This window comes from Trichechus manatus, unplaced genomic scaffold (assembly GCF_000243295.1).
Source record: "Trichechus manatus latirostris isolate Lorelei unplaced genomic scaffold, TriManLat1.0 scaffold00001, whole genome shotgun sequence".
In the NCBI taxonomy this organism is placed as follows: Eukaryota; Metazoa; Chordata; class Mammalia; order Sirenia; family Trichechidae; genus Trichechus; species Trichechus manatus.
Window position 1 is genome coordinate 35,817,840 of NW_004443937.1, and position 26,024 is coordinate 35,843,863.

At 43.5% G+C, this 26,024-nt stretch overlaps 1 protein-coding gene across 1 annotated transcript in view; it reads right to left on the reverse strand.

Moving 5' to 3' along the window:
* ARHGEF3 (Rho guanine nucleotide exchange factor 3) overlaps positions 1-26,024 on the reverse strand; it is a 71,549-nt gene that overhangs the window by 8,487 nt on the left and 37,038 nt on the right. Inside the window, exons 3-8 of the mRNA XM_023726440.1 lie at positions 16,205-16,375; positions 12,767-12,829; positions 10,754-10,850; positions 10,511-10,587; positions 5,357-5,614; positions 3,888-3,956 (exon numbers count right to left, since the gene is read on the reverse strand). Coding sequence (XP_023582208.1) covers positions 3,888-3,956; positions 5,357-5,614; positions 10,511-10,587; positions 10,754-10,850; positions 12,767-12,829; positions 16,205-16,375 — 735 coding nt within the window. The remainder of the gene's footprint in view (positions 1-3,887; positions 3,957-5,356; positions 5,615-10,510; positions 10,588-10,753; positions 10,851-12,766; positions 12,830-16,204; positions 16,376-26,024) is intronic.

The window sequence follows — 26,024 nt, forward strand, 5'->3', positions numbered from 1 at the left end:
AGAGGCCTTTACTTAGCAAGAAGCTTCCAGATCTTGTAACAAAGTGTTCATGAATTCTCTATAGGGTTAAGGATTATTTTTCATATGCTAGTGAAATGATACCTTCTGCTCAAAGCAACTGGGTGAAAATTTTTACCAGTCATAAGTTTTGTACTTTCATACAAGTTTCTTTTCCCCCCAATATTTTATTATTTAAAAATTAAACATCCAGATGCTGGCCACCTAGACTCTACAACATTTAGCTATATTTGCTTTATCACACATCTCTCCATCCATATGTCCATTCTTACCTTTCTGATACATTTCAAAGTAAGTTGCAGATATTAGTACCTCTACACACTTCAGTATATCATTAACTAGAGTTCAAAATTTGTTGATGCTTCCTTTATGTATTTATTTTTTGACCCAGTATAATTTTGAGAGACCTTTCATACAAGTGTGAAAGAAGATCTTACAGCAACAAGCTGAAGTCTGAGACTGCATTCTAGGGACTGAGGCATAATCTGCACACTTCTGTAGATATTATGAACGTCAAAGATCATTTATTTGTTCTTTTCCCTATTTCCCAAATTTTGGTGACAACTCCATTTTGATAACAAGAAATAACACATTATTAAAAAAAAATACAAGCTCTTTAGTGTCATAAAAAAAGCTTTTTATTCTTGATGTCACCCTAATCTCGAGCATAAATCCTGTAAAATTAATCTGAGTTTTACAGCCACAAAACAAAGAATAAATAGCAGAATGCTTTGGTATACTAACTTTCTCTTTGGTTCCTTTCCCTCTTCTTGGTTTTTATCGTACTTTCAGAAGAAAAAAAAGAAAGAACTTTCACAAAATAGACTAAAGACATGACTCATCCTTCAAATTAACTCAGATAATGCTTGTTGAGGAGACCTGGCTGTGCAATGGTTAAACGCCTGGCTGCATACTGAAAGGTTGGCAGTTCGAACCCACCAGCTTCTCCATGGGAGAACGGTGTGGCAGTCTGCTTCTGTAAAGATTACATCCTTGGAAACTCTGTGGGACAGCTCTACTCTGTCCTACAGGGTCGCTATGAGTCAGAATCGACTCAGTGGCAATGGGTTTGGTTTTTGGATGATGTTTGTTGAACACCTGCTTGGTGTTACACTGGGTATCCAAGGAAATGAGACAGGGTTCCTCAGAAACTTATAATACATAGGAAGCATCTGAGCAACTGATTTACAACTATCTTCCCCTTTGACCTTCCTACACTTTTAATATGTAGTGGAATCCATGCCTTTTCCTTGATTTTAAAGACTTTGACATTAATTGATAATCTTATCAGTTAACTATTCCTAAGTGTACCTGGACAGCCCAAATTAACCAGCACTTTAATTTTCTGAGTTTCCTGCCAAGTACCCAGGAAACCAGAAAGATCCACTACAGGCATAAAGATGTGTTCATTTCCTCATTTAACTCAGGAACTGAACAGCTGGCATATCACATGAAGAGTAATAAAATCAAATGTCACAGTGGTTCCTTAGGCAGCTATGACTACTTTCAAATGCTGCTTCTTTTTGGTGTTTTAAAGCGTACAGAAGACAAAACAACAGAAATAATCAGTATTATCATTTCATAATCTATGTACACGTTTTATAATAGCAACTCCAGGTCTGCTCCTATTTATTCAAAAGACTGTTTTGTATTTACATCCACCTGAACACCACAAGGGTCTAAGCCCTCTGCACTGGTTCTCCGGAGGGATTTATTTTGCAGGGTTGCAGGGGGAAAGAAAGTTACGTTCAGCAGATTGCCAACAGCAGTCAGGGTCATTGTGCATTTAAATGAAATTTATTGTTGCTTTTCTCCCCAGGGTTCAAACTGCAGGGGAGGAAGTGGTGAAAGGAGATAAAGAGAAATACCAGGTGACACTACCTGGGTTAAGCCCACACAAGCTAGAATCATCCTCCCCAAACTGGGATCTGAAAGCCGTCTGTCTCCTCCCCTCTGTGGCAGGATCATCTACTGGTCGGCTCCAGCCACAAGCCAAGCCTCCCCTGCAGGCGGGTCACAAGCAGGACTGTTCTTTCCGCTGATCCCAGCGGTCTTTTTTTAAGCAGTTGGGGAACCGTGGGAGGTGGGGGGAAGAGATAGTCTGTAGTATCATATTTTGGCCAAAACAATCCTCAGAATTTAAAATGTCAAACAACCAGTTCTCTAGAACATCTGAATATCCAAAGTTTATTTTAAGAAGCTCTCTTCTGGGGGAAATTTCTAGTAAGTCTCCAAAACACTATTAAATTATAATAAAGATGTGGCCATTCATGCATTGCATTAAAGCAAGACCCTTCTTTAGATCCAATCCCAAGACTGAATGGAATCAACTCCCTTGGCAATCTCTTCAGCGTGCTCTGATTTTTCCCTTTTCATAGATGGAAAAATTTATTCAGGGAACATGTAAGTCAAGCTACATTGCTACTGTGGGTTTTATGTTTATCACACATTCACAGTGCATCCAAGAGTACAGGGCTAAATATTTCCACTCGTCTAGGGTAATGCTATAAGGATTTCAAAAAGGAGGGAAAACAAATTGCTGTGCCTATCTGTAGAAGGAGCCCTGGTGGTGCAGTGGTTAAGTGCTCAGCTGCTAACCAAAAGGTCAGCAGTTCGAACTCGCCAGCCCAATCCGCGGGAAAAAGAATTGGCAGTCTGCTTCTGTAAAGATTTAGTCTTGGAAACCCTACGGGGCAGTTCTACTCTGTCCTATATGGTCATTATGAGCTGGAATCGACTCGATGGCAGTGGGGTATACTGTGTAGAGATCACTTGCTTTGCAGACACTTTCAAATGCAACTATACTGTGCTTCATGCACAGACCTGCCTGAATAATTAGGTGCAGATTAGACTTTGTAGATGGCTCCATGTTTCATGCACTGGGGAAACTGGTTACTGGTATATGCTTTCACACTGAAAACAATCATGTTCTTATCTGTTTTTAAATTCAAATGTTAGCTCACAGGATGCTAAAAAAAAAAAAAAGAGTAGTATTCTCTCATGTTGCACATTAAAAGAAGAAATCATTACAATAAAACTCAGAACAGATTCAGATGCTTCAAAATAGTAATTATTTAGACGCGTCCAAGCTCCCTGCTGTTCCTCTGCTGCAGACCACACACTTGCTGGATGAAATACGGAGATGAGGCAACTCTATCGTAGTCTTCTCAGAAATAAAAACAGACATGATGAAGCGAGAGCCGGCCTTATCCCTGGTGCCTGTGTCCCCCATCTTTGCTGGACTGGGGGCCTGGTCTGAGTGCCTCAGGCTGCCAGACACGGTGAACACCTCATGCATCAGGAGAGAGTCTCTCCTCATTCTTCTCTATTCCTACCTGGGGACACCTGGCCCACCTCTGTACCTCTGAGGAATCTCCACAAAGCCTGGGGGCCAGACAGCTCTCCTCAATTCCAAAGGCAAAAGCAGCTCAAAGACGGGGCCAGGCCTTCAGCTCCATGGCATAGGATCACAGAGAAGTGGAAAAGGGCAGAACGTGGAGTCTACAGTCACAGGGTTCAAATGTCAACTCCATCATTTGCTGGCTCTGGACCTTAATCCTCCAAGTCTCATCTGGAAAATGGTCTCAATAAGAACAGCTATCTCATAGGATGCTGTGAGGATTAAATGAGATATATAATCTCCGTAAGGCAATACACAAAGGTGATTTGCTAGGTACTCAATAAGTGTCAGCCACTAATACCATTATTATTATTATTACCGTGGGTGCTGGTATTATTACGCATCTCCTCCTCCTGTGACCATCCCAGATCCAGTCACGGAATAAGCCCTGCTGATTTTCCCTTTGAATTGGTCTCTAAGCCGCTATCTGCACCGCCACGTCCCTGCTCAGATTCCCACGACTTCACACCTGGACCACTGCAGCATCCTCCCAGCCTGCTTCCCAGTCACCAGTCTCCTCTTCCTTCATCTCCTTGTTCTACAGACAAGGGGAGTGACTTGCCCAAGGTCACAAAGCTTGTGAGTGAATGCCACCTTGAACATGACACTCCCCTACTTAGGAAACAAACCAGCCAGCCTTCAGTTTATTACAGCATAAAGGAAACATCTCCCAAATTGATACTTAAAATCCCCTATAACCAGATCAGAGGAACCCCGGTGGTGCAGGGGTGAAGCACTTGGCTGCTCACCAAAAGATCAGCAGTTCAAACTCACCAGCTGTGCCACAGGGGTAAGATGTGGCAGTCTGCTTCCGTAAAGATCACAGCCTTGGAAACCCTGTGGGGCAGTTCTACTCTGTCCTATAGGGTCACTATGAGTCAGAATCAACTCAGTGGCATCAAACAACAACAAGAAGCCCTGGTGGCCCAACAGTTAAGTGCCCAGCTGCTAACTGAAAGGTTGGTGGTTGAAATCCACCCAGCAGCTCCTAGGAGAAATACCTGGCCATCTGCTTCCATAAAGATTACACCCTTGGAAACCTTATGGGGCAGTTCCACTCCGTCTTATAGGGTCCTATAAGTATGAATTGACTTGATGGCAACAGGTACTGGTTTTATAATCAGATCTGAGCCCACGTCCTCTGCCTTATCTTCCGCTGCTGCCTCAGAGTATCCTCAATCCCAGACAGACTGTTCCATGATACTCCCCAGGCATGACCTGCCTGTCACTTCTCTACACCTTTGCTCAGGACTTTGCTCCTCCTGGTACACCGTCTCCTCTGCCATGCCCTGCAGGCCACCCCAGTTGGAAACATGCTGAGTGAATGCTCAAAGTTTGCAATATTCTCGTGATACAGACCCCATTCTTCCTGATCTTCAATCGCTGCTAGAGAAGAATCCATATCCATATTTCCCAAGTCCCCCAGCCAATAGTCAATGAACACTGCTGGATGAGCAGTCTGCTGGTAAGCAGGATGTTTGACTAAACGCTCCACTACAATTGGGACCGAGGGGAGCTAGATCTTAAATGCGTGTTGACCTCACAAACGGGCTTTGGGCCTAAAGCACGAGGCAACTGCCCTTTTCCAATTAAACAAAAATCTTCAATTTAAAATCTCCACAGAGATGCTAACCCTCACAGTCAGCAGTTGTAACAAATGGATTAAAAGTCACCTATACAGAATCAAGAAATTTTAGAATTCAAAGAATCTTAGAGTGCATTTCAAGTAAATAATGCATTTTAACAGGTTAGGAAACTAAGGCACAATCAGGAGAAGTGACTTGCAAAATTCAAACGTGGTTGATGGAGGAGCCAGGCCTGGAACCCACGATTCCAGAGTCCCATCCCCCTCAAATTCTCCCGTTCCCTCATTCACCCAATCCACCAACCATTATGTGGGAAATAACAAGGGAGGAGAGAAAGGATAGACAAACTTACTGCTTCTTCCAGGTGCTGCTGATCTGGGTTATCATTTGGTGTGTGCCTCAAGATTTCTCGAAGAAGCAGAGGATATTTCACCAGACGGCTTCTCGGAATATCAAGGAAATTCCAGAGGTCTAGTTTGCGGCTAAAGGGGGATTCTAAACATCGCTGCAGGAAGTCTTGGACTCTGTGATCTTGTTTTTTGTGGTCCAGTAGAGCTTTGGCGGCTACTTGATTGCTGCAGTAGCTGTCATAGGAGCTGAGACAAGGCAGCTAGGAACAGAAAACCAAAAGAAGGTTGGAGTGTTAAAATGAGCTCTAAAGCTGCAAGCTAGCATCACTCCTGGGGACTGAACAAACATCTAACTGGTCTCCAGGCCTGGCCAACATTCCTTTCTCTGCATGGCTGGAGGAGACCAGAGGAATTCTTCAAAATGGCAGGCAATGGACAGCTTTCCTAGGCTCTGGCTTCCTTACGCTAACTGATTTTCTTAGCTGCACATTTACTTTCTTGATTGTTAAGACCCATTTCACGGTTCACTTGCATTTTCTGCCAACTTAAGCTAAAAATGAAAGAACCGGAATTACTGGATATGCTTACAGTGCAGAATTGTCCTAACCTTCCAAAAGTATCTGGTGAGAGAAGAACCTCTTAGGTTTAGACGATTTCTATTAAAATTAGTCACAAGAAACTCATTTAGAAGACTTAGTGGCACAAAAAGAAAGCAAGCGGCCAGAATCCATAGCCCAGCCCTTTGCAGGGCTCCCTACAAGCGCCTCTACATTAGTTTAAGACTCCAGGGCGGCCCAATTACAAAGGGCCCCAAGATATTAACGCAAAAGTATGATTAGTGAAAAATCAGATTCAGGAAGCATTTAGAAAAATCTCTTAAATTAGCTCTGACATGCCAAGAACGATTCTTGGCTATTCTTAATGGTTAACACCACAATAACAAGCAAAGGACAATTTAAGCTTCAAGACTGCAGAATATTTCAACTCCACTGCCTTCCTTCCAGCAAAATGCTAATCCCTGACATATCCCATCAGTCACATTGTGCAAACACAGTGCCAGTGACTCAATGAAATGGCTGTTTAGCCCCCATTTGCACCCCTCCCTATTAGACAGCACCTAGGCTCAGCATCCTAATACATGGGCTGTCAGCCTCCAGGAAGCGACCACAGACAATTATATGTGGCCAATGGCCTGGCTGATGTTGTTTCTCCCTTGGAATAGGAAGCTACATTCACTATGACATCTGCTTTGTGGAGGGATTCCATGCAAGATGGTGTCTTTCATTTCTTCATCCTCAATACTTTGCACTGGGCCTAATATACAGCAGACATTTGAAGTTTGTGCTCCGAATGAGCAAATAAATGAACGTGTCCTGGATTACCAGGTTAGATTATAACTGATGGTTTGGGAACATTGTTTAAAAATAAAATGTGGTGGCATTCTGCTGCGTCTTTTATACCTCTTATTGAAATTATTTTCTCAGTGACCGAAACAAAAAAAAAACATAGCAGGGAAGTAACGTTTAAGAGTTCACTGTCGAGCTTAACATTCCTTGGAAATGTCTACCTTCCTTAAATGTTGTAAGAACATCTATTTGTGTTTTAAAAAAGCTGCAGAAATTCTTCTCTCAAACCTCATATTTGAAAGTAATGATAATTAGTACTTACACACACACATACCCTAGATGGGGTGTTGTGACTTATAATTTAGATTTTCAGAGTTAATTAAAAAGGGCCTCAAGGCCTCTTAATTTTGTTTCCACTTCCTTGCCTTTTAAAAGGACCTGGAAATGCCCAGTGACTTCGTTATGAAGAAACAAATCCGCAGTAACCATCGGATGTAAACTAGCCTCTATCACACGGCTACTGACTGTCCAATGGGCCGTTAATCTCTCTGATCCTGCCGCCTGGCTGCCATGGCAACCTCATCAGGCTGTGGTCCTGTGTTCACACCTGACAGGGTGCTGTTTCTGGACAAGACCTGAAAGGCTCTCTCGTTCAGCCCACTGGAGTGAAAAAGCCACAAGTGATCTCTACCTTGACAGGTGATGAAGAAGAGTGTACACATCTTGGTTCCAAAATACATAACCACTCACTTATTATAGTAAATGAGGAAGTCAGTGAGAGGTGATAATGCAGTGGCTGAGAGTATTGACCCTGAAGTCAAACAGAATCAGATTCAAAGCTAACTCAGACACTAACTAGTTGGGTGACCCTTCTGAGCCTCAGTTTCTCCACTTATAAAATGCATATACTAATGTCCTCCTCTCCCTTGATAAGATAAACAATGTATAGCACAGAGCTTGGCCCATGGTAAAAAAAAAAAAAAAAAAAAAATTAGTAAGTTCAAGTATCATTATTATTTGTCCTTAGAATTTTTTTTTAAGAAACTGGTTTACAGAAGCAAAGTACTTGCTCAGCTGGAGACAGAACTAGCGTCTGAAGCCTGTTCTCCTCCTCGGCCAAAGCTCTGAGCCACTCATATCTTTTTAAATAGGCTGTCAAGAATTCCTAAGGGAAATTCTCTCACTTTTTTAAAAACTATATCTCCCTAACACTGTGAAAAGAGAGAGAAGAAATCTTTTTCTTTTGCTTCCATGTACCCTGCCTCTCTCTTTGAAGTTAAAATTTAATTAGAACCCAAATTAACATGAGAACATGCCTTGGAGAGCCAAATATTATTTTATGACTTAAAAAACCGTCAGCGCGATGCTAAGTCACCTGGGGAGCCACTTCTTTCTGATAGGGAAGGCTTACTCCAACAGCTTACCTGCCTGAGGCGGGTGGGTTAGTGGGGAGGGTGGCTGATCCTTAGTAACCAGGGTGGTTCCCGGGAAAAAAGCAACTCTTCTGTTTAAGGTCTTCAAAGTAAAAGTAATTGATTCATTCGAAGGTCAAAAGGACTGGCCAGGGCTGTCCCACTTGGGAGGCTCGCTTGTTTAAAAGGGTTTTTTCATTTTTTTCCCTTTGGGGGGAAATAAATCAATTTTTCATGGGTCGAATGGGCTCTGACTTTTCTCATTCGAAGTCCACTAAGATGTTTATTTTGTTCTGTTAAAAAGACCAGAACTCAAACAGATGTACCCTTTGGTTACAGTTCCCCCTCGAATGGACACATCTGCAGTTAAAAGAGGAAAACGTTTAACAGCTCATCAGTCCTGATAAATAAGGGCTGTTTCTCCTGAGGTCTGCTAACAGAGGTCACTTGTTTAATTACAGGCTTCTCTTCAAGCTGCAAGTCCCCATTTGATGTCTGAAGGGTCCAGAGAAAAATGAACCAGCATGGACACACTTGCTTTGGGTATGTTCGGAAAAGGACTGCCAAAGATGTCCCCAGATCAAAACAAATTTCCTAATAAAAGTGACAAGCATTTACTTCAGAAACAATTAATAAAAATGCATATTCCTACGATTTTGCTTCTTGCACAAATTGACAATTTGAATATGATACTTAAAGAAACCATGTAGGTCTACGTTGCTGTCCTGTCCTAAAACAGCAGTCACTATGCTAATTCTGGAGTGGAACCTTACTGCCCCGTACTCCATCCCATCAAAGCAGTCCAGACTCAGAAAGTTTAAGAAATATTGAGGCAGACCCTCTTCTCATTATTCCCTCTGTCTCCAGCTGCCTGGCTCTCTTTGCAGACTATTTCTTTGGGGGCTGAAGAAGTTAAAACATAGACCATGGCTCATAATAAAATGAAAGTCAAAAATAGAAGATGAATAATCTCTCCTGAAATATTAAGGCTCATTTTCTAAATCTTAGAACATTACCTGCCTTTTAGATACCCTTGGGATATTTCAGTTTCAGTGCTAAAACTGACTCAGCCCAGGCTAAAGCAATTCAAGTCATGAAATCCTCAAAGTTTCTTAATCAAGGCAGTAATCAAGAAGCATAAGTTAAACTAAGAGAGCAATGCCAAAGCTTTCTGCACGTCCATATGGCATCGAGACAAAGTAACTGGGTTTTCACAGTTAAACCAGTTGCTGTCAAGTTGATTGACTCATGGCGACCCCATGTATGTCAGAGTAGAACTGTGCTCCACAGGGTTTTCAATGGATGATTTTTTTGGAAGTAAATCACCAGGCCTTTCTTTGGAGGCACCTCAGGGTGGACTCAAACCCACAATCTTTCAGTTAGCAGCCTACTGGGTTAACCGTTTCCACCAACTGGGTTTTAGGAAGGTTAAAATACAAGTATAATTGAATAAAGAGAATGCACATAGCAACACCAAGATTCACACATTCACAACACTCTCCAAACAGAGAAATAATCTCTAATACTTGCTGTCATGGCACTTCCTGCCTACTTTTCTGGAACACTGTGTGGATCAGAGGACGAGAGACCTAATCCTGCCTGGAAGAAGTCATCAAAATAGTCTGCTTTCACTACCTGCTTCATAACAAATGACAAACACCTGGAGCTGGGGTGAACACACAAGAGCTCAGAGGAGGAATAGGGAGTAGGGGACCCCAGCAACACAGAGCACACGCATGTCTTGTCTAAAGCGAATTAAACAATTGACAATATTATGCCATCCAATAGAAGACAAATTCAGCCTCAGGACCATAAACTTATAACCCTTCAACCTAGTGTCTCAGAGCATTTCTTTGTTTAATTAGAAAAGGCAAATGGGTTAAGCTGAGATGAAGGTCAGCATATACCCAGCTCTCCTCTGAAGATACTTAGGATCGGGTATATGCTAAACATTAGCAACGTTTAGTTATTACCTTGTTTATGGAACATTTTGACCATGAGATTTTTCTTTTTTAAGGCTGACCAGAAGCTTTTTTGGTGACAGACAAGAATGTGTCCATCAATTTTTACTGGAATAGAAATGGTAATAATTATGTTAGTAATTGGCCTGAATTGAACATTAACTAGTTTTACTTTGTTTGATGTGAAAATAATAGTTTCAGGTATGTCTTTACTTATTTTACTGCAAAACGGCCAGATTATCTTTAAATACAGTAAATTTACATAAATTTTTTTTCATGCTTTGAAGACCTAAAACCTAAATATAATTTTTACTAGGAATTTGCTATTTTTTTTCTGATGTGAAACCCATATTTGCCTATTAAAATATCTAGATAAAATGAAAGTCCATCTAAGTTACTGAAAGTGACCTTCAAGCAACCCCAGAGACTTTTCTTACCCAGCCCACGAGGATGGGACCAACATGCTCAGTTGAGCCATCAGGCTTCCGAATATCTCGAAGCTGACTAAGGAGATCTGGCAAAAAACAAACAAGCAGAACGCTTATTGTGTTAGGCATTCAAATATGAACAGGCTGGAAGTAGGCTCTGGGTTACTCATATTATTACATAATCACTGACTCATTATAAGACAACTCAGTTAAGGCTACAAGTCTAGACTCACTCTGGGAACAAAATTATACCTTCATGTAGAGGGATTAGAGAGTCCAGTGTTCCAAAAATCTGATTCAACTCTTGTTCCGTCATGATGGAGAGTTTCAGCATGGGGTCATGATAGGCCTGCACAAGAAAGGCAAGAGATGGAGGCAAACCTTTAACACGTGAGCACGTAAGTGAGAAAGGTAAATGGCTCCTGAGAGTCCCTGCAAATAACAAAACAACTGTCCCCAACAACTTCTCCCACAATGCTGCAGACGGGTGTGACTACAGGGGATGAGAGTCCAGTACTGCCTTGAGCTTTCTGTGCTTGTTGAAAAACAAACCAGATTTAAAAAAAAAAAACACCTTTTTAATTTTAGTATATCATACATCTAGGGAGGGGCACAAATCTTCTATGCAGAGCAGATTTGATTGGTATAATGTTTAAAAAATCAACTTCACTGAAGATCCTACAGATTGAAAAATTCCTACTTCATACAAAACAAGTTATCAGCAGGATCTTTTTCAATTGACCCCTAGTTTAAAAAAATAAAAGAAAAAGTGATTAGCACCCTTTACTACTGATTCAAAGCAAAGATGCCAAAACCTTGGCCACCAGCCCTACCATCTGTTACTAACAATAATTAAACAACAATAACACAAAATTTTATGCAGGGCACTGTAATAGCATGAGGCCCTGGTGGCACAGTGGTTGAGAGCTAGGGCTGTTAACCAAAAGGTCAGCGGTTCGAATCCACCAGCCGCTCCTTGGAAACCCTATGGGACAGTTCTACTCTGTCCTATAGGGTCGCTATGAGTTGGAATCGACTCTACGGCAACAGGTATGGGTAACGGCGTACAAAGACTCAGCGGACAGTCGCTGCCTTCTAGGAATTTAAAGCTGATTTGGAAGATTAAAAAAAAAGCACATGGAAAATTGTAAGTTTAAAAAGTAGTTCAAGGAGAGATGTCACATAGCAGCAAAAATGATCAAATCGTAACTGCTCTAGAGGGTCAGAGATGGTTGGAGGCTGGAGTAGTCGAGGGAGGTTTTGAAGATGAGCTGCCCGGTACACAGGCGGTGGCAATACATGCTGATGAAGAATGAAGTGAGATGTGCGCTGGTTCCTGCAAGATGCGTGGATTTGAATGGTTGAAAGGAAAAGGAAAGGACTAGTAAGGTAAGATCACCATGCGCGTAAAACATCGTAAGGCAGCTGGATCTGGGAAACATTGATGCAGGAAAGGGGAGTTGGACACACGACCAGCAAGACTTCTCCCAGAGGTAGATGCCTTCTTTGTCCTCTCCCTCCTCCTCCTCCAGCCCTGCCTAACACCCAGTGTCTTGGCTGTGTCCAAGCAAAGCTTAGATGCCCATCTCACAGGAATGCTACAAATGAGGCTTCACATCAGCAGAAGGCTGGACCAAGGACCCTGAAGGAAAGGAGGCACTCTTCCAACCCTGTGATTCTCCGAGGAGACCGTCAATATTAGAGGAAAGAGTCTGGATTTTCATCTCCAGGCCAGAAGGTGAATGGAAAGGTTTCTGAGGATGGTTTATTGTCAAGGGGCATGAGTCCCATGTGATTAAAAAACAAATTTCCATATAAAAGACCCCAATATACACAACAGTTTGCAGTTGCCTCACTTAACCACTTCATCCACTTTTGGGACTCAGTGACTTTATTTCTAAGGCATAGCTGTAAGCTGAGACATCCACGTCCCCTCTCCCACTGATAAGGAGGCCCTGCATCTGAGGGTTCCAGGACAACCAACTGTACAGCAAGCCTCCATAAGCACTTTTCTCATTTAAACTTAAGTATTCTTTGAGGTGCATTAGATATGCAGAGAAGAACCCCTAAGGGTGCCTGGTCCAGAGAGCTATTCCACCTTCTTGTTTTGAGCTGTTTTCCCCACTGCTCAGTTCAGGGTGGCAGGTCTTCTCAGTTGTTGATCCCTCTTAGTCATAAAGAGGGTGCTCATAAAGCACAGTCTTGCGAGATTACTCAGAGGAAAGAACGTGAGGTGACTCAGATGACCACTGGATTTAAATTTACCTTTTTTGCTAATTTCAAGTCCTCTATCAAGTCTTCTTCTCCTTGAGAAAGCTCAAAGATGGCCTGTAAGGAAAGACAAAACGCATTCACTGGACTTTCCCTTTGCTTAGGAGACCAGCTCCAAACAGTGATGGTTCTAGTCCTTGAAGCCCCAAATCTACTCATTTCTGTCTTTTAAAAGTTAAGTTGTTGTTGTTAGGGCCCGTCAAGTCGATTCTGACTCATAGCCACCCCATATGACAGAGTAGAACTGCTGAACAGGGTTTTCTTGGCTGTAATCTTTACAGGAGCAGATGGCCAGGTCTTTCTCCCACGGAGTTGCTGGGTGGCTTCTAACTACCAACCTTTCAGTTTACAGCTGAGAGCTTAACCATTTGCGCCACCAGTGCACCTGGAAAAGTTAACCTGCAGCAAATGCATCTAGTGGGTAAAACCTCAAAGAAAAGATTGTGCAAAACTTCTCTATAACATGCTTCTCTGTTGGTGGGAAAAAGAGGTTCCACACGTTTCTAATTCAACGAGTCATTGTTCGTGTTACAGAACTTTGATGCAGCCAAATAAGAGGGAACTCTTTAAGGTAAAATAATGACAGTTGGGGCCAGGGAGTCCATGTCTTTGAGTGGCAATCATAAGATATGATTCAGGGTCTGTTCTCCGAAGAGCCTTGCTGGTGCAATGGTTAAAGCATTTGGCTGCTAACTGAAAGGTCAGCAGTTCGAATCTACAGTTGCTCCGTGGGAGAAAGATGTGGCAATCTGATTCTGTAAAGATTTACAGCCTTGGAAACCCTATGGGGCAGTTCTACTTTGTCCTATTGAGTCGCTATGAGTCAGAACTGACGCAACAGCAATGGGTTTGTTTCTTTTCCTTTTTTTTGGTCTCAGAGATGCACATGGCAGGATTATTAATTGGGCATCACATTTGTCTTCCTTCAACAGAAGGTGAATCTCAGCAGAAAGTTTTACTCCTATCAGCTACTTGTCTTGAGGCTAGGATTGTATGAGGAATCCAATATTTTATCACTCTAAATGACTGGCAAAGTTAATTCATTCTAAATTACTTCTCAACCCCACAAGGTACAATAAATAAAATAAGAGGAGCCGGCTGCCGTGCAAGAGTGTGTAAATGGACTGTTTCTAATTTGGGTCTACTAAGCCATCATAATTTAAAAAGCAATCATGTGAAGAATGCTCATTTTTATCTGGGAGTCAAAACTGTTGGCAAACATGACATTATTAAAGAATTGCAAGTTTGTAAAGATAGTTCAGGGACCACCGCATATCTTTCAGGCTAGTGAGATGAAGCCAGCAGGCTGTGGGTACAACTCCATCTCAGGGGTTGGCAGAACGGAGAACAATGAGTGTGCTCTCTGACAAAGCAGGCAGAGGCAGAAGGCTGGGCTGGAGGGGAGCGCAAAGGGACCTCCATGTCAGGCCCTCCTGGTCCTCTATTTAAAAAAAAAAAAAAAAAAAAATTTTATTTTGAAATAATTATAGACCTATAAGAAGTTGCAAAAAATAGTAAAGCAAGGCCCCGTGTACCCCTCACCCAGCTTCCCCCAGTGGTGGCATCCTGACTAACTATGGTGCATTATCAAAACCAGGGAATGGAATGGTACAATCCAATGAACTAGACTTTACTTGAACCTTCCTCAGATTTCCTCAGACGTCTATTTACTAGAGACTAATCACATGATGTGGTCCCAGAAGAGGAAAACCACAGAACGCAACACTGGGAAACACAAAATACGCAGTCAGGTGGCTGCGGTGGGGTTGCACAGTGTCCCATGAAGACTGTGAGCCTTGGAGGACGAAAGATGGTTTCAAATCCTGACTCTCTAACTTACTAGCAGATGGCCTTTTACTCAAGGTACCTTAATAATTTCCTCATCTGCAGAATTAATTCAGTCATATTAATTTACGTATTCATTGATTCTCGTTTTCTCTCTCCCTCTCTCATCTTGCTTGTCTTTCCTCTATCAGATTATACAAGTTATATACATACACTGTTAATACTTGGGAAAACACAGAAAAGCATGAAGAAGAAAATTTAAAACTATCTATAATACCATCTTGTTAACCATTGTTACGATTTTGCCCTATTTCTTCCCAGGAATTTTTCAGTGCATCTATTATTTTTAAGTGCTTTATTCAGTTTTTGATAGATAATGCATTTACCTGGTTCAGAATTTAAAGTGCACAAATGGGCACATGGTGTAAGCTTTCCCCTCCATCTCCTTCCTCTAGCCACCCAGATCCCCTCCCAGAAGGCAATGACCTTGCCATTTCCTTGTATGTCCTTCCAGAAATATTTTATGGTTCTACAAGCTAATGTGTACATACACACACCCATACATTTTTCTTTCTTTTTTATATAACGGCAGCACATAATGTACCCTATCTCATGTCTTGCTTTGTCCACCTAGCCATACATCCGTATCAGCACTTCTTCATGTATTTCTACAGCTGTGTAGTATTCCATGCACGGACACTCATTATTTAAGCAGCCTCTAGTAAGAGATGTCAGGCTCTTTTCACACTAGTATATTTATACACATTACTGTAGTAAATAACCTTGCACATACAGCTTTTCACATGTACACAGGTAGGCCTGGCAGATAAATTCTTAGCAAAGAACTGCTGAATCAAAAAGAATCTAGGAAACTTTCAAGTACCCCCTTTTGCCAATGTCAGGTTCTCCACAAAAAATATATACCCCGAGAATCTTCCCTAGATGATGCATATAAGAAGTGTTTAGCAGAGCCTGGCACACAGCAAGGCCTTTATAACAGATAATATTACAATAGCCACTTAGGGCTATCGATACAGAAACCTTACAGGGAATGAAAATAACCTAATTCCATAGAAAATAAGTTTTCCACAAAGCTAAATCAATCAAAGTTTCATAAACTGAATATTTAAAAATATCCTAGAAGTTGCTGGAGTCCCTAGGTGGTGAAACGGCTAATGTGCTCCGCTGTTAACCAGAAGGTTGGAGTTTGAGTCCACCCAGAGGCACCTTGGAAGAAAAGAGCAGGTGATCTACTTCTGAAAAATCAGCTACTGAAGACACCACTGAGCACAGTTCTATTCTGACACACATGGCATCCCGTGTGTCAGAATCAACTCAATGGCAACTGGTCAACCTGTCAGAAGTTACCACCAAAATGTAACTAAAGTGATTATCTTCGTGAACTCCAGGAACCTACGCAGGCACTTCCTAATTCGTCTTCTTAGTAATTTCAGATTTTCACATCAGTTCCCACCCAGCTGGACGCTGATTTCTCAGTTCCTTCCACAAGCCCTGACACCCCCATTTGTCCTCCTTCTACAAATGCAATGAAGAAATGATTTGGGGACCGCGGCATGGGCCACAGTGTGGCTTCTTTGTTTGCCTTTGTTCAAAACACATCGCCAATTCCACGGGCCCCTAGCCTACCTCTTGACGTTTGATTTCCTTGGATGTGAGCATCTGATTGACACACACGTCGAAGGTCTCACTCCACAGCTTGCTGTCTCTTCGTTTTGTGCTTGAGGGGGTGGCATTTCTGGACCAGGGTCGGGGGGCAAGGATGTCAGGCCGGCTCTCACTGCGGAAGCTGATGGAGCGCTGAACAATGAGAAAAACAAACCATCACGGGGGCAGCAGCGGGACTGGGTGGGTCATCTGAGCAGCTTCCTGCCACTGACAGAACATAAATCACACATTCACAAGAAAGGGAGGACACTGCCACAAGGCCTTTGGGAAGCAGGGCATTGTCTTGAGCCTACGTGCCAAGGAAAATTGGACAGCAGGCTACTTTCGCACACGTGCTGGGAGTCTCCGTCCTGTGCAGCCTTGGTACCAAATGTACCACAGCACCAGAACATGCCAGCCAAACTCACGCACAAAGGCAGCACTCAGATAAGCTACTGGCGCTGTTATCTTCCAGTGGAAAACTCCCCCGCAGGCTACTTTCGCACACGTGCTGGGAGTCTCCGTCCTGTGCAGCCTTGGTACCAAATGTACCACAGCACCAGAACATGCCGGCCAAACTCACGCACAAAGGCAGAACTCAGATAAGCTACTGGCGCTGTTATCTTCCAGTGGAAAACTCCCCCTCTTCACAACAGTAGTGGATGTCCTTTTTTTTTCTTTTTTTTTTTTAAAAAAAAAAAAAAAAATACATTCAGTACTCCCTTCCTTCCCCTCCTCCTAGGAACAGAATCCCATTATCCTTGGGTACCACCTTTCACATGGTTTGGGTGAGAGCGCCCAGTCCTGACCATTCAGAGTACTCCACCACCCTGGTTCAGGATGGGGATATATCCCAAGTATAGCCAATCAGAGTGTTCCCTGAGATTTGCTACATGATTCATGGGAGAAAGAGACAAAGAGTCTTTTCTTCTTTTGCACTCATGAGCTCAAGAGGTAACCTAAGTAGGAGCTTCTTGCAGTAACTCTGGTCACATGGAAAAGTCTGTCTGCTGAAGGAGAGAATGCAAGGACACATGGAAGGGAAGATGAAGCAGGAGAGACCAGGGGTTGGGGAGGAAGGGAGGGAATGAGCAAGCTTTGTTTGAGTGCCTGGATCCCACTGTGCTTGAAGCCGGAAGAGCCACTCTTGGGTGTTTTCGTTACACGGCCTAATATATTTCCCTTTCTGTTTACTTTAATATCAGCTGGGATTCCATCAACTCAAAAAGTCCTAACTAATACAGATACTGAATACCATCTTGGCAGCAAATGATCTCCGTCTTTGAGGTAGTTCTTAATTTTCCAAAGAGGCCCTGGTAGATACTGGGTGGTGTAATAAAACAACGTCCACCTCTGTGCCTGAAACATGCTATCACCATACTATTCATCATTCATCGTCATGACAAATGCAAATGATCGGGAAGAAAGTTGAGTGCACCATATTCAGTCTTCATCCTAGAAGATTTCAGCACACTTACTGGAAACTCTGCCAAAGCAATGCAGTATTGCTATACTCAAAACCTCGTTCTTATTTAGCAAGTGCTCTCTGTCATGGCTCCCTGTGGCCTTCAGTATGAAGTTCCAGCTCTGGTACAGAAAGCCTCTTGTAATCTGACTGCAGTCTACCTATCCACAGATCTAGGATCACCTCCTCCTACCACTCACCCATGAGCCCTCCCTCTGTGCTTCCTCCTTTAAACATTCTTCTCTGCCCAGAATACTTTTCTTTCACTTCCCAGCTGGCTAACTGCTAACTGTCCTCAGGACACAACTCAAACATCACCTCCTCCAGGAAGCCCTCACCAATGCTCTCCCACCTTCTCCCAGAGCAATCTGGACATACTTCTGCTATAGCAATAATCACATTATATAGTTATTGGCCATCTGCTCTGAACTATAAACTTCCAGCAGGCAGGAGCTAATTTTGCATATGACATCTAAATCATCATCACTAAGACATTTTAAGATAGCTTCCAAATACTGAGATTCAACAATAAAATTCAAGAAAGTAAACACGTTTTAAAGAGAACTATCCCAGCTAAAGAGCCCTACTGGTGCAGTGGTTAAGTGCTTGGCTGCTAACCAAAGGTCGGCAATTTGAATCCACCAGCTGCTCCTTGGAAACCCTATAAGGCAGTTCTGCTCTGTCCTATAGGGTCACTATGAGTTGGAATCGACTCAACAGCAGTGGCTTTTTTTTTTAATCCAAGCTAAGGGCAATGTTAAATGAGTTATAATTCACCAGCTTGATGAAATATTATCCAACTATTATAACAATTCTGAGACGATTTAACAGCTAAAAAATGCTTTTGATGTAAGTAAAAATAAAATGAGGATTAAAGTCTATATAAACACTTTATAATTATGCAAAAAAAAGCACACATGAGCAAAGATAGGAAGAGAATGCCACAAAATTATTTTGTTTTTGTGATAATATTATAGGTGATTTTTGTCCTAGTTTACAAATTCGTATAATCTAGGAAGAATGGATAAACGGACATTGTAAAGGAAACCGCCAAGGGGCTTCAGGGTAGTAGCGCAGCGGTGAGGGAGCAGGAAGCTGGCACTGTTTGCAAGGAGCACCAGGAGATCCTCAGGCCAGCACAGCTCCTGGTTCCCTAATGAACTCATCGGCGTCGCTGGACCAGCTTACTAGGAGATCAACAAAGTGCATGCACCAAACATGCAGCTCACTAACAAGGGCCTCCCAAATCCTCGTGATGTCTTGAAAAACAGGCCCTTAAACAGTGACCAGACTCCTCACGCACGCAGATCCTTGGTACTGAGAGAATCAATTAACCACGGGATTGACCACAGGCACTGAAAGGTCAAAACGAGCGCAGTGAGTCATTGCGTCACTCCCTCCAGCCTGTGGTTCTGGTGCCAGCGGGGTGGGAGTTAAAGAGCAGAAAGAAAGAAAAACATGAAAAGGAAGATTCAGAACGAGAGTTTCCACTTTCACTTGAGAGAATCAACAACCCACCCCGCTGTATTTTCAGTCCCCCACCAATGTCAAACTCCACACCACCAGTTTCAAAGTAATTTATGCTAACTTCAAATTTCCATACATTACAAAAGGGTATGGAATTAAGGACAAACCAAAAACCAAACCTGTGGCCTTCGAGTCAATTCCAACTCACAGCAACCCTATAGGACAGAGGAGAACTGCCCCAAAGGGTTTCCAAGGCTGTAAATCTTTACAGATGTAGACTGCCACATCGTTCTCCTGAGGAGCAGCTGGAGGGTTCGAACTGCTGACCTTTAGGTTAGCAGCTGAGTGCTTAACCACTGCATCACCAGGGCTCCTTGGAATTAACTACAAGTCCCCCTACTTCCCAAGTCCACTTCCCAGAAGTAACCACTGTTCAGTGTGTTCTACATCTTTCCAGGCTTTTCTGATGCATTTGCTAACATTCACAGGAAACAAGTGTTTTCTCGTTTTCACTCAACAAGATATCTTTCCACGTTAGTATATAAAATTCATTCTCTAAAAAAATTTTTTTTATTGTGGTGAAGTTCCCATACATCAAACCAGACTTTTTAAAGTGAACAACTCAGTGGCTTTAGGCCGTTCACAATGTTGTGCCACCACCACCTCTGTCTAGTTCCAAAACACTTCCATCGCTCAAAGGGCATTCCTTCTTTCTAGTGTCTGCAGAGTTAAGTGTTCCAAGGTCACGTCGGACCACCCTGATTCAATCAGTCCCCAACCATGGACATTAAAGTTGTTTCCAGCATCCAGTTATTACAAAAGTTGCCTCGGGGAACATCCTTTGTGCATTTGTGATGATAAGGCAGGTAGCTTTCTTTAGAAGAATTCCTTGGTCTAAAAGGACATAAACCTTTTAATGTTTGATAGATGCTACCAAACTGACCTCCAAACAGGCTGTTCAACTTTATTATTCAAGAGAAAGGTATATCATAGCTCAATTTTCCCACGCTCTCATCAGCTGGGTATTATGATCAACAAGACAGGCCAGACACCCACACCTGAATTTCAGTTTCATGTTTGTGACATAAGTGGGGTTGACTATGTATTGACTGAAAATTTTCCCAGAGCTGCAGGTTTTCTTCTCTCACAGCTTGAGAAAAAAAGAGAGGTGAGCCATACTAGATGGGCTCTACCATTACAAATTCCTTGTTTTGGGTCTTCCTGAGTGACTGCTGAACTTGGGGAAATTTGAGGTCAGGGAGGGGAGGAAGTTTGCCCCTTAGATCTCGGAGGTCCGTTATGTGCTGGCCTGTGCTTAGCACTTCTGATGGGTTTTCTCTTGATCCTCACAATCACAGTGCTAGGTGAACGCTTATACCCATTGTACTGATGAGAAAACTGAGGCTCAGGGAGGCCTAAGAGACTTGGATGGGTAGAATTCAGACCCAGATCTGTTTGGTTCCAAAGCATGAGCTCTTTCTATCTACCATGAGGACCGCATCTACTGTTTATACGCAAATCACTCATTATGGAAAGGCTTCAACGAGATGAGACCCAGCTCCTGCCTCCTAGGAGTTTAAATCCAGTTAAGGAGAGAGGAAGCATTTGCTCAGTTTTAGGACTAATGACTAAGTGGCTCTTTGACTGCAGATTTATACCTTTAGGTAAAAACAACGCCAACAAAACCCCAAACCTGTTGCCTGCCTGTCCATTCTGACACGTGGCGACCCCATGTGTTACAGAGTAGAACTGCTCCATAGGGTTTTCTTGGCTGCAATCTTTCTATAAGCAGATCAACAAGGCTTTCTTCCGTGGCGCCACCGGGTGAGTTTGAAACACCCAACCTTTAGGTTAGTAGTTGAGCGCCAACCATTCGCACCACCCAGGGACCTCACTGTTAGGTGGGGTTAAAACATACATTTTGCCCTATCTCACTCTACACAGAAGGACAGGAGGGCGCTGAAAGGAAGGATCCCAAAGCAGAAATGAAGAACATCTACAGGGGTCTGGTCAGCAGTTGACTGGTGAGGCCAGAGGCAGGTGTCCTTGTCAGCATTGACCACACACCACGACCTACACCCCCACCAGTCATCAGTACACCTGGGCACGACTGTAAGCGGGGGGAGGGAGGAACAAGTGACTACAAGAAAAAACCCAAAGAAGAGGATGCCTCTTGAGGGAGGAGAGAGCCGCATCCCTTCCGTTGCCCCCCACCGCCCACCTCTCCTCCCTGCTCCACTTTCCCCATGTGATGGATGGTGTCACTTACTACCTTGTTTCTTTCTCGTGTCTGTCTCCTCCCAAAAGACAGTAAGCTCCCTGACAGAGGGATCTCTCTCTGCCCTGTTCATCGACACATTCACCCGCACGCAGCTCATAACAGTACCTCAACACACCTTTGTTTATCAGTGAATGAACAGCGTGTTCGCTATGAGCTCGGCACTGTGAGGGGGGTTTTAAGGCACTGCTACACACCCGAGGGTAAGGATTCTTGCCCCCTTTTTACAGATGAGGAAACCCGAGGCTCAGAGAGGGTAACACCTTGCTGAAGGTCACACAGCTAAGGAGTGGAGTCCCAAAAATGGAACTCAGGTCCGTGGTAAACTCAGAGTGTCAATCCAGATCTGGTCTATTTCATTCCAAAACTCCCCGTACTTTAGCCAGTATTCTATCTTGCTTCACTTAATGTTAGATTCACAGTGTGTGGGGTACATGTGCCCAAGTGGACAAGTTTCAGACTCAGTCTCTGGCAGGGTTTCTGAACCTGGCCACCACTGACATTCTGGACACGGTAACTGCTTGTTGTCCTGTGCACTATAGGATGTTTGACAACATGCCCGGCCTCTAACCATTAGATACCTGTAGCACCCCCCCCCACCCCACGCATGACAATTAAACCATCCCCAGACATTGGCCAATGTCCCTGGGCTTGAGAAACACTGGTCTCTGGTGACCAGAAGAAGCCCACCTCAAAGTGAGGGACCCAGGCTTGGGAGGGACCACCTACAATGGACACACACAGAGCTCTCTGGGTGTGGGGACTTTGGGACTGGAATGAAAAATGTTCCAGAATAAGCAGGAGTTTCCGTGAGGGAATCCGGCCTAGTAAATGAGCCAAAAACTCAAAGCTCATCATTGCTGGCAGCTAAAACAACATGGCCGTAACAGGCATGGATAATGCAGACACGGGAAATGGGTGCTCTGTGCTTCTGCGGGGGACACTGAACAGACACTGCCGGTGCAGACAGAGCTGCCTGGCAGGTGGGAAAAGGGGGCCCCTTTACACGTGTCAAAGGAAATGTAAACCCGGCGGGTTGGAGCACAACAGGGCAGATCTGACTTGTTAACGCCGCCTGTTCAATGGGGTGCTCCCTCGCCCTTTTCCAAAAACAGAAGGTCTCCACAGCCAAAGACAACATGTTCTGATAAAGAGAGTTCCAGCAGGGAAATTCTCTACCCCTCCGTTCTGACTGTAGGTTGCTATTTTGCAGCCGATGGTTTATGATTCAATGGATTGGAGGTTAGGGTGGGGCTGGGAGAGGCAAACACGTTTCTAAGTTGCCACTGCAATAGGTTAAACCAAAATGTACAGTGCTTATGGCCGGGCTCTGAAAACGCTCTTGCAATCCCGGAGGAGTCTCTCATAAAAGGCTTGACTACAGCAACTAACTTAAATTGAGAAATAACACTCCCAGGTGTGTGGCGTGGGTAACATCTGATCCTCACCCTTATCCTAGGAGAAGCACAAGGCAAGTTCTCCTGATTTGCTCCTTTTACCAGTTACCAGCTGTCCTCGAGTTGACTCATGGCGACCCCATGTGTGTCAAAGTAGAACTGTGCTCCACAGGATTTTCAATGGCTGATTCTGGGGATGGAGATCACCATCCCTGTCTTTCTTCCAAGGTGCCTCAGGGTGGACTTGAACCACCAATCTTTTGGTTAGGAGTTGAGTGTGCTAATCATCTGCACCACCCAGGGGCTCCTTTTGCCCTTTTAATAGATAAGAAACCCGAGTGCCACAGTATTAAGTGACTGGCACGAGTAAGTGTTAGGATAGGAACTGAGGCCAGTCTTTTGATGATAAAACATGGGCTAGGGTGAAGAACACAGGTTTTGGTGTAAAACCGAGGTGGGTCAAGACAATGCAATGGCTGTAGGACCTTGGGCAAGTTAATCTCTCTGGGTCTCAGCTGCCTCATCTGTGAAAGGGACATTAAAAGAAGTACCTCACAAAGCTGTAGCGGGGATTAGATATGTCAAGGCCTTAGCCCGATGCCTGGAACATGGTCACAGGAAATGAATGGTAACTCTCATTGTTATTATGCTGTTGAGTACACTGATGTCACTAGGGCTTGTATATGTACGCTTGCATTCATTACCCAACAGCAGACACATCTCTGAGCTGCTTTAACCAAAACTGCTTTGAGTCCTCCATTAAGAAAACATACGGGATGGTCTCCGGGAACACCTAGCTCAACTGGCATAACGTAGTTTATAAAAAAAAATGGTCTACATTCTACCTTGGTGAGTAGCATCTGGGGTCTTAAAAGCCTATGAGCAGCCGTCTAAGATACTCCACTGGTCTCACCCCTTTGGGAACATGGGAGGATGAAGAAAACTAAAGATACAAGGGAAAGATTAGTCCGAAAGACTGATGGACCACAACTACCCCATCCTCCACCAGACTGAGTCCAGTACAATTAGATGCTACCCGGCTACCACTGACTGCTCTGACAGAGATCACAATAGAGGGTCCCAGACAGAGCTGGGGAAAAATGTAGAACAAAATTCTAACTCACTAAAAAAGAGACCAGACTTACTGGCCTGACAGAGACTGGGGAAACCCCGAGAGTATGGCCCCCGGACACCCTTTTAGCTCGGTAATGAAGTCACTCTCGAGGTTCACCCTTCAGCCAAAGATTAGACAGCCCCATAAAACAAAACGAGACTAAAGGGACACAACAATCCAGGGACAAGGACTAGAAGGCAGGAGGGGCCAGGAAAGCTGGTAACAGGGAACCCAAGGTCGAGAAGGGAGAGTGTTGACATGTCGTGGGGTTGTTAACCAATGTCATAAAACAATACGTGTACTAACTGTTTAATGACAAGCTAGTTTGTTCTGTAAACCTTCATCTAAAGTACAATAAAAAAAAAAAAACCACACACACAGAAGAACAGCCCTCGAAGGACAGTGTTGTTTATAAAAATGAAACATCAAGAAACAGCCTAACATGCCTAACATAAGGAGTAAGTAAATTACATTGTAACTATAAAATAGGAGCTCTGGTGGTGCAGTAGTTAAACACTCGGCTGCTAACCAAAAGTTTGGCGGTTCGAACCCACCAGCTGCTCCGCAGGAGAAAGATACAGCAGTCTGCTTCCATGAAGATTTACAGTCTTGGAAATCCTATGGGGCAGTCCTATTTTGTCCTACAGGGTTGCTATGAGTCAGAATCAACTCGATGGCCATGGGTTTTAACCATGAAATGGAATATTATTATAGAGCGTTAAAGAATCATTCTTTTTGCGAAAAGTTTAATGATAAGGGGAAATGCTCATGATGTAGACTTAAGTGAAAAAAGGAAGATTCCCATTTAAAATAACCAAATGTTAACAAGAGCTATGGCGGGCCCATGGACGATTTTTATCTTCATATATTTCCTATCCACACTTATTTTCCATAATAAATAGATATTAACTGAGAAAAAAACAAATGTGAAAGACCACGAGCACCCTGTCAGGAGCAGTGCTATAAACACACAGGCACACGTACAGAATCTGGTGAGAGTTCACGCGCACTGAGAAACAGTAAACAGGCACCCGATCAAGTCACAATCAACAAGTATCAAATCCCACAGCCTCAACGCAAGGAGAGGCCTTTCTGTGGCTTGGAGAGATTCTGAGAAGAACGAATGACACGTGGAAGCAAATATTCGGGTCCAGTGTGGAGAAAATATTATTGTATTTGCTTAGTGCAAGCCCAAATTAGGAAGCCCTCCAGAGGCCTGGGGCTGCATCCTGACCATCATCATCAGGCACTGTGAAACGGCTTTTGCAGGATAATGTCAGTGACAAAATAGTGCACGAGCTGAAATGGAAATGATGATGCTTCCTGCCACCCAAGGTGAACGAAGAGTAAGGACAGCAGCAAGGTGTGATGCTACAGATAGAAAATCTGGTGATTATTTTGAGCCTAGAGAACTGCAAGCTTTACAAGGACCAAACTTGGACCTTTTGCAAAAGCCCACCTTAGTCAAGGCACTGTACTAGGCCCTACAGAATCCCAGCTCCAGCACTTATCTGCTGTGTGACCTTTGGCGAGGATTTCAACCTCTCTGAGCTTCAGGTTTCTTCCCTATAAGATGAATGCTACATTATAGAGTTGTGAGGAGATGAAATGAGGTAAAGAACTTTGCACAAGACCTAGCTCAATTAACGAGGGCTGTTATTATTAAATAAAAGATGACAAAATGTAAATTACTACAGTCAACTATTATAATTGTCTGTTACTCCAAAGTGTAAAGAGCTGAGAACCAGGCGTTCCTTTTGACATGGAATCCAGGTCACTTCTCACCTACAGCCTTGCTTTCTAGACCACAAGGCAGCCCAGTTTCCGGCTCTCTCCCCAGAGAGACACCCCCACCCCCGCCGCCCCACACACACACCCTGAGCTCCTCTATCTTAGGAGCAAAGACTTTGTCCGTGATAAGAAGTGTGTGACCAAGGGCCAAGTCTGAGGTCCTTGGAGAAGAATGTCATGGTGACCGGTACACAGACATTCAATTGCTTGGGTACCCTTCCTACTTACCTCTGAAATCTAATTGGCCTCAGTCTTCTCACCCTCCTCCCTCAGAAATGGACTGCCCCTTC